Here is a 14,558-nt window from a genome sequence, read left to right on the forward strand (position 1 = left end):
TTTAACACTATTGCACCATTTAAACTTGCCTTCAATTCCCTGCCCCATTTTCATCCCCTGACTGCTAAAAAAGTAGCTGATTTAAGGCTGCATCTGGGCTCAGAACAAGCCCACCTCTTGCTTGGGTGATGGCCTATTACCACGAACGACACTGTTGTTTTACTAAGCTTGCAGACAGTTGCTATGCAGATTTATAATAAAGCAAAGGATGCTACTCATTTATCTCAACATTCTGGATGTGGAGGTGGAAAACTCAAGCTCTCTCTCCTTCACACACATTTCTTTGGAAAGCCATGATACAAATACAGTGGTAACAGCATATATCCAAGGCTGAGTGTAACTAACTCAGAGGACTGAGTTCCATTCCTCTGGCACAACTGTGCCAGCAGTATCCCTCCTGTCTCTGTTGTCTTGCCAGTATCTGCTTCTCTCATCTGACATTTGCAGGGTAGTCAGACTGACTTTCTGTTCTGTAGCCTGTACCTATATACCTGCAAATGTAAGGGGGTCAAGGTCCTTACAGCAGTTAAAATGACATTACTGGTCTCACCTCATGTGAGTCGAGCAGGTTGTCCTCAGCGCTTTCTGAAGTGTTCTGCTGTGCTTCTTATTACTGGCTATACTACTCCATCCAACAGCACAATGTCTTCTGTTAGACCAAGGAGTGACAAAGGTACCTTGTGACACATAGGAATGTGGTTAAAAACCTGTATTGTCTTTCGTGGGACAAGAACAAAGTTCATGTATCAATGGGCTGTACAAAGCATATACAAGACAAACATGAGTACTGTGTTCAGAAAAAACAGGTATCTATCTTTTAGAGATAAAGTACTCTGGCAATAAAGTTAAGGCATTTATATGGTTGATATAAGACTATATTATGGATAGACTCCAAGTAATAAACTGATAGGCTGGTGTTGTGTAAGCATACACAGGGAAGCTATTCTACAGCCATGCGACTGCAATGAAGCTAAGATACAAGATTGTATAATAAGACTCCTAACAACAAATAATTACAATAATGTACTTGCATAGGTCTTACAAGCATCAGTGAATGCAAAAAATAATATGAAGAGCCTATTTATAAAATCTCAAAATCCCCTAGCCCAAGATACTCATTCCTATTTAACAATTTTGACCCAATCCCCCCTAACAGCCACAAGGCCACTTCATGGCTGTTTAAATTTCTTAGAATTTCCTTTCATGATGTCATCTCCCCAGAAGCTGGTACAGTGAGACTGCTGATGTGCTAAGAAAAGCACTCATCATGCAAACCAATGTTCTTTCCTTATTCCTTCACTTCCCTATTTCACCTGTATCCACTCACTCTTTTTTGTAACAGACCACACTTTTTTTGTAGTAGAGATTGTCATTAGCTCTCTGGTTGTTTAATTTGTAGGCACAGAAGATCTTGTACTGTCGTTGAGTCTTAGAATCACTAACAAAAACAAGCTCCATGGCCTCAGAGGGGATTGAAAGAATGGTTGACAGACACTAGGTGACAGTAGCTTCCTAGCTCAAGCACCAATTACCATGTTCCTATACTTCAATGGGTGAGGAAAGCACCCTGACGCAATCAGGGACAAAACCCAGTTTTATTGTAGCCGAGCGATCTTTAAAAAATCAGTTCTCTATCAGAAGGGAAAAGAGCCCATTCCCTGTCCTCTTGAGAAAACTGAAACCTCTTCATGCACATCAGTCTTAAGAATCCTGCAAGATCATGTCCCACAACATAGCTTTGAATTATTTCATGAGCTGAGAACAGCAAGGAAGGAACTGTGCAAGGCAGCCAGCTAAACATGCCCAGATGAAAATTGCTAATCTGTGTATCGTGCAAACATCAGCAGTTTATGCCATTTACCTCATGACAGCCCATCACTGACATTTCTTGGGAGGAACTTAAAGTAGTCTATCCAAGTGTGGAAAGCCTTCCAGTAAGATCTCCACACTGAGTTATGAAAGCAGAGACTATCATTTTCCCTCTCCTATCAGTAAAGCAGTCTAGCATTTAGCCAGCAACGGAGAATAAAACATCTCCTACATGGTATACCCTTTGTAAAAAATGCTGCCACCAGCATCCCATGCATGATATTTCACTAGCTACATGATACTCAGTAAATCACAGGACAGCACTTACCTTGCAATAAGACAGGACTTCATGATCTTTTCTTTTAAAAGTAGCTACAAAAAATTTGTAAGTGTTTTAGTCCACCATTCAAAGCATTTTAATGGAGCTGGAAAAGGCCTTTAAGTTGCTCCAACTTAGTAGTCTCAGACCATTTGTTATGAAACAAGACTTGCAGGCCCCTAAATTATGATGAAGATAAATGGATTTGATACTGCTGTCCCATGGACATTTAGGTTCAGCAGTTTTAGGCATGCAAAGCAAGTACTGGCTATTTTATGGTTAATAGCTACTCTGAAAGTGATTAAGAAATAAAACTTTGGGATTTTTTAAAAATCTGTTCTCCCTCCTAAGTACGTAAGTATTTGTGAAACGATCATGCTGAAACTTAGAGATTAAAGGCCCTGTTTGACTTGTTCTGTAAACAAGATCACCATCGTATTCCAGTCTAACTCAAAAAAACCCCTTGGATTTGGGTAATAAAATAGAAAAGAATCTTGTTTCTTCTAAACATTATGAAAACTAGACACCACAAACAGGCAAAGAATTGGATCCAGAAGAGAGAAGTATCTACAGACCTTTCTAGGCCAGTGGCATATGGAATTTTAATGTTGACATATTTTTGGCAGGTGGCCCAGAGGCAAATCCCCATTTTATTTCTTCTACCCATCAGTAAAAATAGGAAGTATATATCAGAAACAAGTCTGGGAATGAACTACAATAGTCAGCATCTGGACTAAAACTAAATCATACAGAAAAGGCTTCCAGTAAAGTTGTATTAGTGAAATTCCACCACAGACAATTACTACATTGTTTCAAAACTTTTGAAAGGACATGTGTGTCTGCACTTCCATGTAGTCTCTGGCAAACATTAAAGAAGAATGCCAGAGTAAGCTAGATAATTTCAATACTGAAAATAAATCACTAGGACAACAAAACATGCCTGAAAGTTGCTTTATTTGTTCGTAAAGTCTGTGCGTTACAGCAAGTGTAAGTTTAGCTACTGTGGACAAAGCTCAGTCTGGCAGAGCATTCAACGTTAACCATGGAGATGTATAATGAGTACAGCCCACATTTGCACAAAACATGCTGTTTTTCTATTGCTGGAATAACATTCATGAGTTACAGATCTTTGAGATCTTTCTGGATGTTCCACAATGTATCCGCACTCTTCTTCAGCTGAGCCACCTCATCATCCTTCAGCTTTTGGTTGATGACACTTGTCAATCCAGAAGCACTTAGGACAGCAGGAAGGCTCATGAAGACATCATTCTCAATGCCATACATGCCCTGCCACAAGCAAAAGAGATCACTCAGACATGAGCTCCTTACCCCAGACCTGCTTTTAGTTTATGCAACAGAAAGCCTTCTTGGAACAGAGCTTTGACTTTATCATTTTGAAGCCTGGAGAAAATTCAATTTTCAGTCACAACATATTTGAAGAAAATAAAAAGCACAGAGCTGTTTTACACCAAGTGATTGGTAGTAAAGAGATGGTTGATTTCAGAAACCCCACCTCCAAAACTTATTTATATACAGGAAGAAGCTGACAAAATTCAGACACAGGATTAGGACAGTCCTTTTTTCTGACTACAGAGGGAGCAGCAAGTTCAGCCTGCTCAGAGTCCTTCCTGCACCAGAGGTCATACAGCTGGTGCAGACTAGATGCAGCCAGTTACACCAGCTCTAGAACTACACAGCTCTCTTCCCAACACCTTTGCTAGGTAGTAGTTCATGGAATCACAGCTGGGCCTCCATGAAGTTTTCCATTTTTGCACTGAAACTTCCTTTTTAACAGATCTGCATGCCACACATGGCAAGTTTTATACAAGGGTAGCACAATATAGGGTAGAGTACAGAGAACTTAGTTTCAGCTCCATACTTGTAAGAAAGGTAAGCTAAGAGGTCAGATGAGAAAAAAATTGCAATAGTAAACTCCTATTTTAAATTCAAATTAGTATTTCACAATGCTTCCTTTGTTCAGCAGCTTGCTAATGGGAAAGCTAAATAGTCTCAATAACAAAATTAGAGCATTCAATTAGCAACCACTTCTTACCTTTACCAGTGTTGAGACTGAATGAACCCGGCACAAGTTCTTCAGCATGGTCTCGCAGAGGTCAGCAACGCTGAGGCCAATGGCCCAGTTTGTGTATCCCTTAAGTTTGATTACCTCATAGGCACTAAGGAAATATTGAAACAGTTGCATCAAGATGTCTTCAAGACACTGTCTGAACGCTAAGTCTTAAGATGAATGTTTCCCATTTAAAAAAATCTAAAACTCTGGAGATGCACATCGTAAGTTTTAGAATTAAAACAAAGTAAGGGAGTTACGTATTTCAGCATTGAGGATGAAGTCTATATTACCCCTTATGTATAATAAAGCCCTGTTCTCACAGGATTAGCTGAAAAAAGCTTCCATCTACAAGGAGATCCTAGTGTTAAGTAGAAAAACACACCTACAACTGAAAAAGTTCTGTACTCAAGTTAGTGGTTCAATCATTCTATGTGCATTTGGAATAGGTAAACATCTAGTGTCAAAGCCATGTGGTACCTACACACATCCTAATTTTTTAACCAACACTTGCATACACTTTATACCAGTACAGTCCTTTTTTCACAAGCGAGACAAGTGATTTAGCAACACGCGTAGGGACAAATGTCCCTAAATCAATGAATAAAATTTTCCCCAAATCGACTCCAATCCTCTGCTCACAGAAACATACTACCTTTTCCTAGAGTCTTGTGCCCTTTGAACAAACTTAACCACCTCAGAACCTACTTGTGAGAAAACAAGCACGCACAGCTCTAAGCACTGCAGTACTGAAGTGGATATGTTATGCAATAGCTTGTCTTGCTGCACGATAATAAAGTTTACCAACTGAAATCCTGCATTTCAGTGTTTAAACCAGTAGTTCCACTTATGCAACCCTGTAAATAAGAGGGCACGAAAGCTGCAGCAGAATAGAGAGGCCCTGACAAGGAGGCAGTGTGCAAACTAGCTATTTTCAGCACCACATATATCACTTTATTCCTCAAGTCACTGTACCTTTCAACCACTTGCTTGTGGACATCCTTCCAGTTCTCACTATCTTTGTCAGTTCCCATAGCAGAATTCAGCTCCTGGAGAGAAACGCCTGCCACATTAACTCCGCTCCAAACAGCCACTGTAACAGGGAGAGCACGTAAGTCTCAACAGCACTTAAGTGACTTCCCCTCCACTTTTCCTGTCTAAGATAATTGGAAACAGAGTAGCAGCGGCCAGAACCACAATAGTGTCTGAGGCAGATTTTAAGGTTTCATTTAACTGCAGTTAATTCTGAGAACTCTGGAGGGTCAAATATAAGACTATTTTAGTACTGACGCTTTAACAAGTCAATTGCAACACACAAACAGAACTTCCAGTCCTTGGAAGGTGTAGACAGCTACTTTTGATGTCAGAAGCCTCAAGTTCCAGCAAAAAGGCAGATCTTAGCTGTTCAGCCTTTTAAAACTAATTTTACTCAAAAATTGCAGCAAGTATGTACTTGTTGCCCCACTAATCAGTATTAGGGTTAGTCTTCAATAATTCTGTTTTCATTTTCCTGAAAAACAGGGTAGCAATATGCAAACTTAGAATAGCAAGAGAGGAATTTGCATATATCCCTTCATATCAGGAGCTTACAGGCAGACTCCTTCTCTGTTCCTGTGAACTAACTAGGAATTGTTAGCTACTTCAAAGCAAATGCAGCTGTAACACTGAAGCAAGATGAGCTTCATGTGTGCTCAGCCGAGCTCTGCTTTCATTACAGTGTATGGCTTGCTTCAGTAAATACTGTTGTTGATCAGACACTGTACTTTGATCAAATGCAATGGAACATTGCAGAGGTGACTAAAATATAAAGCAGCACCAATCTACACAGATGTTCTGTGCATCACTCCAGACTTGAAATACATGAACTGAATTAAGACAAATAAGCTGCTTTTATTTCACATGGTTTTAAAAACCATCTTCTCTTTTAAATAGCATGGAGAAAAGTCACAAAATAAGGTAAGTGATAATTTTTTTCAGCCTGAAACTGGACTGCTAGCTTTTTCTACTACTTGCAACAAGCTCTGCCATTGACCTAACAAGAGCTACTACTGCTTTTAGAGAACTGTCCTACAGACTATATTATGATACTGTAAAAACTGAGGATAAACAGAAGCCTTTAGGACACAACTTTAGCAACAAAATTGGCCTTTTCAGCTCATACAACCACAATCACTTTTACTAAAAACTTGTAGCTAGATTTCCTGGACTTCTCTCAACTCTAATCTTCATAAAAATACAGCAAAGTGCTAATTAGTTGAGTTCAGCTGCATCTGTTCTTTTGATTTTTAACACCCCCCCCAAGCCTCAGTCTCTAACATTGTATTTCTTATTCCCAAAATAGTCAGCACTGCTCCTTACCACTAGAATCACCATGTTCTCCCAAGATCCAGCCATGGCAGCTAGTTGGGTGGATACCAAGTCTCTCTGACATCAGAAAGCGAAATCTAGCTGTGTCTAGATTGCAGCCACTTCCAATCACACGGTGTTTTGGCAGGCCACTCAGCTTCCATGTGACATAGGTTAATATATCCACTGAAAAGAAAAACATGCACAGTAAGTGAAACTATTCACATACACCAAGAATGCTCCAGCTACCACCTTACTGCAAGCAGTAGGGCAATCAGGACTCAACACACAGTTGTCCTCGCTGGTCAAAGTATTTAGGTCTGACTATTTGGGAGATTAAAATGAAGGTACTACTTGAAACTTAGGACCCATCAAGCTACTGTTCAAAGAAAACTGAGGAAGGTCTTTGGAGATTAGTATCCTACCAGCTAAAGTTGGAGGTACTTTTTTGTCACAGCTAAACCCCTAGGGCATCCAGAATTGGAACTGAAGTCATGTGGCTAAAAATATTCAAGTAGTTTCCTGAAGTAATGTTACCTTCCACTTCATCATCACAGTAAGAGGTAAAGCAATTTACAGTGAAACATGTTTGAGATTTACATACTCTATTTCTAGTTCATATCTACTTCAGTTTAATTTCTTGAACAGATTCATGCATTAAGCAGTTTCTGCACTAATTACCTCTGTAGCATGAAAAGCCAGATAAGCAATATGCTTTAGCTGCCTGTGGCTCTAAATACGGTTTCAGAAAAAAAACAAACCTAAGTTGCAGCAGACAGAGGGATGTGAGCAGAAAGAAAAACCTCTAATCCACAGCTCAAAGCAACAATAATAAACAGACTGCAATAATTAATTATGGCTCCAAAACTCTCAAAAGCCAGCCAGTTCTCAGAAAGGAGTATATTTGTGTATATAGATCTGAAGCACATAATTTTCTCTGCTCAGGCACCAGAACCATGTCATCTCAGTACAGTTCACACCTTGCTGTTACAAGTGGCATGCGCATCAGGCATAGCTTCCCTACAGTTTCATCTGGGGCAGTTCCTGCCAGTAATCTGTACAGACTACAGAGCATCTCCCTGTCAAGCAGCCTCTGGACAATCTGGCTTTCAAGTCAGGTGCTGAGACATGCATCCAGACTTTGAGCTCTGCTCTGCAGTCTCATCATTTGCCTGCCCTAGGGCTTTCCACAGGACAGGCTGTGGACAGTCCTATCTGAGCTGGAGCACAGACAGATCTGGGGAAGTTAAACAGGGAAGGACATCAAGGTCACACACCAACACATATGCAGTTGACACCCCTGAAACCCCTTCTAATGAGCTCACAATTACTTCCATTATATAAAACTAGTGGACAAAACTCCACACTGAGAAAGCATTACAAAAATAATTCTGAAAAAACAACATGCAATTCTCCTCCTGCAGCTGCTCTACTGGATAGAGTCTGTAGTTTGAATTCAGCCTTGCTAGAACACGAACAATTTGATCTTTGACTCAGTTTGATTTTTAGATAAGTGTTTTAAATTGTCATAACTTTCTGTACTTGCACAGTGGCCATTTGTTCAGTACACTAGTATTCAGTAGTACTAACTGTACACCAGCTAATTATTTAACCACCAGCTGAGTTGCTAGCTTCACATGCACTTTTTTGACTCTGCCAAGCTATGTTTAAAAGCAGTGTCACTTCGTTGCCAGGGTTCTATAGCAATTGCTTCACTCAGACACTGAATCAAGCAAAGACAGCCCTACAGAGACACCCTACAAAGCATATCAGAATATTAGTCAGCTTTAGACATCCAAATATCCAAGCTGTCCCACTGCAATGAGATGCTTACACATATTTGTATGCTTACTTGCAATCAGTTGTAACCAAGTCTTTTCTACTCTAACTGAATTAGCTTCTGAATTAACCTTCTGAATTAGCTTTCTAATCTGAGTTTGCCTTTCCCCCACCACAGGCTTCAGCACGCAAATTCTTTTTCCTGAAAATATAGCCGAGAAAATAGCGAAAGCTCTTTGTCATGAAAAATGGCCATATCATACCCAGACACAAAAGAAAGTTATGATTTACAAACACTTTAGAAGGTCTATCCTTCAGAGATAAAGATTTTAAACTACCCGCTGCTTAAGCCAAAGCATGTAAAGAACTGAAGTATTTAGCATGAGGCATGCTTTTAAGATATAGACACCATGAGAAGTTCTGAATAAAAAGAGCATTGGAAAGTACAGAATATTTGTTTGTATTCTGCTGTTAGCAACTACATGGCATATGTCCACACAAAGCTATTAGTTTTCAACATTCAATCTGTGTTAGAGAAGATTGATAAAATCAGATGCTAGTTCTCCAACAAGCAGAATTTGTAAGTGTTCTAGGAAAAGACTGCCTTACCTGGATTGGAAACCACCAGGATGGTGCAGTTAGGGCTGTATTTGACGATCTGAGGAATGATGAATTTGAAGACATTCACATTCCTCTGAACCAGGTTGAGGCGACTCTCTCCTTCTTGCTGACGAACTCCTGCAGTTACTACCACAATCTTGGAGTTGGCTGTGACAGCATAGTCTATGATTGAGCATGGGAAGAAGACACAGAAGGTGTTAACTAGACTTCTGACTAATTTTAGTAGTATTGCGTTCATACAGGTATTACAGGTAGCTTCTCCCAAAAACCATGAGACACCAATATTAAAGCCAGCACCATCTCCTATATCATCCTGATATACCAAGTGGTGGGTCCTGAGAGTACATTCAACCCCTTTGAACATCATTTCCACTATCCAAATAACAGCATTTTTTCTACAAAGAGGTTCTAGAGTTATATTAAAATCAATTTTACTCAAACCCAAAACTGTGGGGTGACCATTAGAGATGAAAGAAAAAGCCCAGACTAACAGCCACTCCCATTGCTATGGTGTCCATCCAAACTCTCTCCTCAATTCATATACTTCAACTTTTCAATGCCAAATCCTTAGCTTTTTAGGATTGCACAACTAATGTTCCACTATTAAGCAAATTCACAGAATTTCAATATTAAATAAAAGAAACTGAGGTTCACCTTTGTCTGCCACAATCTTGTGAGTGTGAAGGAACAAGCTCCCATGCTGTAGATCCATCATTTCTCCTTTGAGTTTGTCTTCCAGAACATCAACCAGAGCAAGCTCATCACAAAGACCCTGAAAATAACAAAATTTGAAGGAGTCAATGAAGCAGTTAACTTGCATTTTAAAGTTACCCCCGAGCTGAGTTATATTTTAAAGTAACATGTTACACACCTGAAAGCATCTGTTCTCCAAAGATAAACCAGTAGGACAGCACTATCTTGGTGTTCTGATGTATCTCACAGTAACAAAGTCAGAGGCTACTACAGCACAGGTTCATAAAACTCATTCAGACTTCCATATTATTTGTGGGGAGTTTGAGTGCACAGCTAACCCTTTACTAGTACAGCACTTCATAATCTAGTTATTATCTTAGGGAAGAAGTTGCATCTTTCAGAGTCATAACAAACCCTCTAAATCTATCCAGCAAATAGGCCTAATTTAAATATTAAAATACCTATTACAACACACCACTATCAAACGAGTATTCTCTTATAACATTCCTTAAACCAATTAGATTTCACAAAAAATAGAACGGGAACAGACTTATTTTCCTCAACACTAAAAACAGTATCAAGAAGAAACACATTCTTTACCTACTTTTTCTTTACTAGAGCTACTATATTATCTTTACTTTGCAGAACAGATTTAGCCACATGTGCTTGTTGTCCAGGCAGGTTAAGTTGGGAGATAGTGTCATATAGTCTCAGAACTGGAAAACAGTGAAATGTGAGGATGGAGAGGAAAAAAAAGCATTCTGCTATAATACAAAGTTTTACTGCCTTTTGACAGAAGTGATTACTATAAATTCTACTATACTTAAAGGCTTATTATTCAGTAAGCTATACTGAGATTCAAATTACTACTTCTCTCTGTTTTCCTAGGTATTACACCCCATTTGAAAACAGTTAAGTCATTTTTATGCTATTGAAAATATTACTGCAAGCAAGCTTCTCTGTTTACTTTTATATAAAAAGGATCATTCATTACTCCACATGGAAATATTGATTATTAGCATCAGACTACTTTAAACATGCAGCAACAATATGCGCTATTTTTCACATTGAAAAATTTATTTAACAGCAGGTATATTTAAGTTTTTAATTTCATACTTTAAAATCATGTTAGAGTTTATTGCTTTTCTGCATTGTTTCCTTTCACAACTGATTTGATCAATCACTGAAGGAAAACCATAAGAATCTATATCTGCACTTGCTGTGTGCTCAAAATAGTCTGCAGTGTAAAGTTAAAGTCTCAGTTATTTAAACATTATGAAAAAATATCCTTAACTCCAGTCACTGATGATAAACCAAGAAGTTAGTGTAATCAGAATTTGATAATAAGAATATGTGCACATGTGTGATTACAGATGCATTTACACACACAGTCTAGCAATACGGGACCTTCAGTCTCTACCTTGCAGCCAACATTCACCAGACTCAGCAGGGTCAGGGAGCCAGTTCTCACGGCAACAGAAAAGCACCTGGAATAACTCCAGTGACTAGTTTCATGAATTTGCATCAGTGTTGCCTAGAGCAGAATTCAGCTCATTATCAGCACACACAGGAATGAAGTCTGCACAATCACCAAATGCAGCTTAAAATATTCTCATTGAAAACAGTTGACTTGTGACTGTGGAGATGTTTCCATTTCTAAAACAGCATGGCAACACCAATGGCTTGTTTCTGAGAAGTGGCTAAAAATAACCAACATGGAAGTTTTAGTGTTATTCAAATTTATATTGAATATAACACCAGTAAACTGAAATTAGTATTGTCACACTGTTTAATTTTAAAAACTTCAAAGCCATCTAAAACTCTACTGCATCTACATATTAAAGTACAGGGAACAAACTACAGCATTTTATGCCATGATTTAACAAAAAGACATCTGGGGGAGGCAACCATCCTGTACAAGTCAAAGCCACATCTAATTCAATGACAAGAATCAGATGGTTTTGTTATAAAAGTGTTTTATACTGCACCTTACATTTGTGAGAGAAGAAAGAGCAGAAGCCTGGTTGAAATGAACTCCATACCACAATCCAAGCTTGAAAAAATTTAAGACCAGTTTTTACCCTGGGTTTGGTGCATACAACTCATTAACAGTAAAACTTTTGTGTCCGGATTTCTGAAAGCACAGTCTGATTCTGCTTAAAGCAGTGTATTAAACCCAGATAAATGCTGGATTGTAGCGAAGTTCCACAGTAACTTCATCTGACTCCTTCACTGCCAGCTGTACAGGTTACAGTAATCCTTCAAAAACAAATGAATTCAGACCACAAGAGGCAAACATTTGCTTAAAAAACAGAAATCTAAAACCCCAAAGTAAATTGTCATTGTTTTTCCACTAAATTTCTCCTTTAGTTACATAGTTTCAAAAACTATGTTACTTTCACATCAGTACTTACTTTCACTATGACCTTTTCTTGCCATCGGTTTTTCTTGCTCAGAAGGCTCATGAATACCAGCAAGTGAAAACCCTTGCAAGTTTTTTTAACGATTAAAAACCTAGTACTTTAAAATATGTATCCTCAAGGTAATAGATACAGGAAGGATCATCTCCAAACAAAACACAGCTGGTTTAGCTGTACATGCAAGATTTTTGATTTCACTGTGAGCTACGAGATTTAAGATCTGCCCCTGCAAGTGGGCAGGGCATACCTGCTTGTGCATTATTTCAAATAAGATCTACAGCTCCCATTTGTCTTTTCAAAAACCAGCATGAGAGAAATCATATTTAACTCATTCACAACATTCTCTGAAGACAAAGTGCAAACTACAAGAGATCCTTATTGCATAACAAGCCTTTGCTTTGCTCAGAGACTGCAACATTTGCGTTGCCTAAAAAAGGCCCAGAAACCCGTAACAGGAAAAGTCAGAATAACCTCCAAGTCTAACCGTCTATTTTTAGTTGTTGAAAAACTAGCTAAAGCATCTCTGGAAACATTAAAATCAAATAACCAAGCAATACGGGCTTAAGAGAAATAAAGAAGCCTACTGAAGGGGACAGCAGTATTTTCAGCTATTGCGGCACATATGCATTAAAAGAATAAAAAGCAAATATGCATAGTCCCGATTCCCATCCCCTACTTCACACGGATTTCTGCTGTGTCTACATTCTTTGCCCTGCAGAGCTCTCCCACCAAGCAAACTCTAGCTTTGTTGTGGAAGAATAAGAAAATTAAAAAGAGAAAGAAGAGTTTGGCAGGGGCTTCAGAGCCATCGCTCACTGCATTTTCCCAGCAGCCTGCAAAATAACTGCCTAACGAGAGATTTATTGCTAAGCGCAGACAGCAAGGTGAGAGAACAAGGAGAAACTGAATGGGGCAGCCAGCCTTGAGTGAAGGGTGCACGTCACTGCTTTCTTACACAATCTGGAAGCGATTCGTTCCCGGGCTAACCTACCACATTTCCCACCCCGTGCTACAACAAACAGGCGGTGCAGAACACTACAGCAGGGGGAGCTTGACCACGTTGTCCTTGAGCCGTACCTTCCCAAGGACGCTGATAGCACAGGCCATCCCGACCTGTCCAACCCCCACAACCGTTATCTTGTTGTTTGGGACCGTGGAGCCCGCGGCGATGGGGGTCATCAGCTTCTCCTTCAGAGTAGCCATGGTGTTCTGCAAGGAGGGACAGAAAGGTTGGGTTTGAAGGGGGCTAGCAGGAAATGAAACACACGCTCTGAATTCACAAGGTCATCTGCTGCACAGGACAGGGGCAACGGGCACAAACTGAAGCTGAGGAAGTTCCATCTGAACATGAGGAAGAAATTCTTCACTCTGAGGGTGATGGAGCACTGGAACAGGCTGCCCAGGGAGGTTGTGGAGCCCCCTTCTCTTCAAGACCTGCCTGGACAAGGTCCTCTGCAGCCTGCTGTAGGTGACCCTGCTTCGGCAGGGGGGTTGGACTGGGTGATCCACAGAGATCCCTTCCAACCTAACACTCGGGGGTGGGGTATGCTGCCCTTGCTCGAGGGGTCCTTCCAACCCAGCCTCCAGCGAGGGGCTGATAAGGGGCAGAGGCTGCTTTGACAGCCCCTAACCATAACCCTTCTGCTCATGGGGTTTCCATAGCCCCCCCGCAGAAGACAGAAACACCCCCACACACCATCTGGAAGCCCAGACCAGCGAGGGGCCGGCACACGAGGTCACCCGGGCCGAGCCAGCGGCCGCCATCCCACCCCAACCCTCCGGAGCCACAGCTTGGCTCCGGCCGGCGCACCCCCCACCAGCACCGGGACCGACCGACCGACACGCAGGGATGCTCGGCCCTGGGAGGAGAAGGATGGGCCACCCTCCGTCACCCCCCACCCCGCAGAGGGGACCTCGGCAGCTCCGCTCTCCCCGTACCCACCAGCCACGCTCAGAGCAGTGAGAGGCGTAGGGAGCAGTTCCTCCACCGTCCGCGGCTCTGGCAAAGAGGACGCCGCAGCGGAAGGGGCGGGCAGGGCTGGGCCCCCACCACCGCCTCCCTGGGCGTGCCCCGGCGCCATTGCGGGGGGTGGTGGCTGCCGAGCTCAATCCCGTGGAGGTGCCGCCGTCCCGTCCCCACTTCGTCCCGCTCGCCCTCCCCGCTGGCCGCGCAGCCCTGGTTCCCGCCAACGGGCCGGGGCCGCCATGACGGGGCTGTGGCGGGAGGTCGGTGCACGCCCCTCGCGTCATGGCCGCCGCCGGGGCTGGGGGTCGAAACCGGCCGAAGTTTCGGGCGTGGGGTTTGCCGCCGTGGCTGGGCGGGGAGGGAGCGGTTTGCTGAAATTGCTGCGTGCGAAACGGCGGGGAGCAGCGAGGAGTGTTCTCTCCTGGTGCTGCGACATCGCTTCTGTCCGGCTGTCAGCGGAGAGAGCGGAGGGGAAACGGCGAATTGTACACATTTCCAGTTTCGCTGAGGGGAAAAAGGAAAGCTAAAGCTAAAAAA

At 41.6% G+C, this 14,558-nt stretch overlaps 1 protein-coding gene across 1 annotated transcript; it reads right to left on the reverse strand.

Annotated features, from left to right (window-relative positions):
• Positions 1–3,065: 3,065 nt before the first annotated feature.
• LDHB (lactate dehydrogenase B) lies at positions 3,066–14,105 on the reverse strand. Its single transcript, XM_075439594.1, has 8 exons — positions 13,998–14,105; positions 13,133–13,264; positions 9,597–9,714; positions 8,931–9,104; positions 6,555–6,728; positions 5,172–5,289; positions 4,182–4,305; positions 3,066–3,415 (listed from the first exon to the last, which is right to left on the reverse strand). Exons 2-8 carry the CDS (start codon positions 13,256–13,258, stop codon positions 3,248–3,250), a joined length of 1,002 nt encoding a protein of 333 aa, XP_075295709.1. The 5' UTR covers positions 13,259–13,264; positions 13,998–14,105; the 3' UTR covers positions 3,066–3,247.
• Positions 14,106–14,558: the final 453 nt, after the last annotated feature.

The sequence above is a fragment of the Opisthocomus hoazin genome, chromosome 1, assembly GCF_030867145.1.
Source record: "Opisthocomus hoazin isolate bOpiHoa1 chromosome 1, bOpiHoa1.hap1, whole genome shotgun sequence".
NCBI classification, from domain to species: Eukaryota; Metazoa; Chordata; class Aves; order Opisthocomiformes; family Opisthocomidae; genus Opisthocomus; species Opisthocomus hoazin.

Coding starts and splice junctions, on each gene's coding strand:
- LDHB (XM_075439594.1), bottom strand. CDS start 13,258: ATGGCTACTCTGAAGGAGAAGCTGATGACCCCCATCGCCGCGGGCTCC. Junction 9,715..13,132: donor CTATCAGCGTCCTTGGGAAG/GTACGGCTCAAG, acceptor TGTTATTTTCAG/GGTCTTTGTGATGAGCTTGC. Junction 3,416..4,181: donor CAGTCTCAACACTGGTAAAG/GTAAGAAGTGGT, acceptor TGCTTGTGGCAG/GGCATGTATGGCATTGAGAA.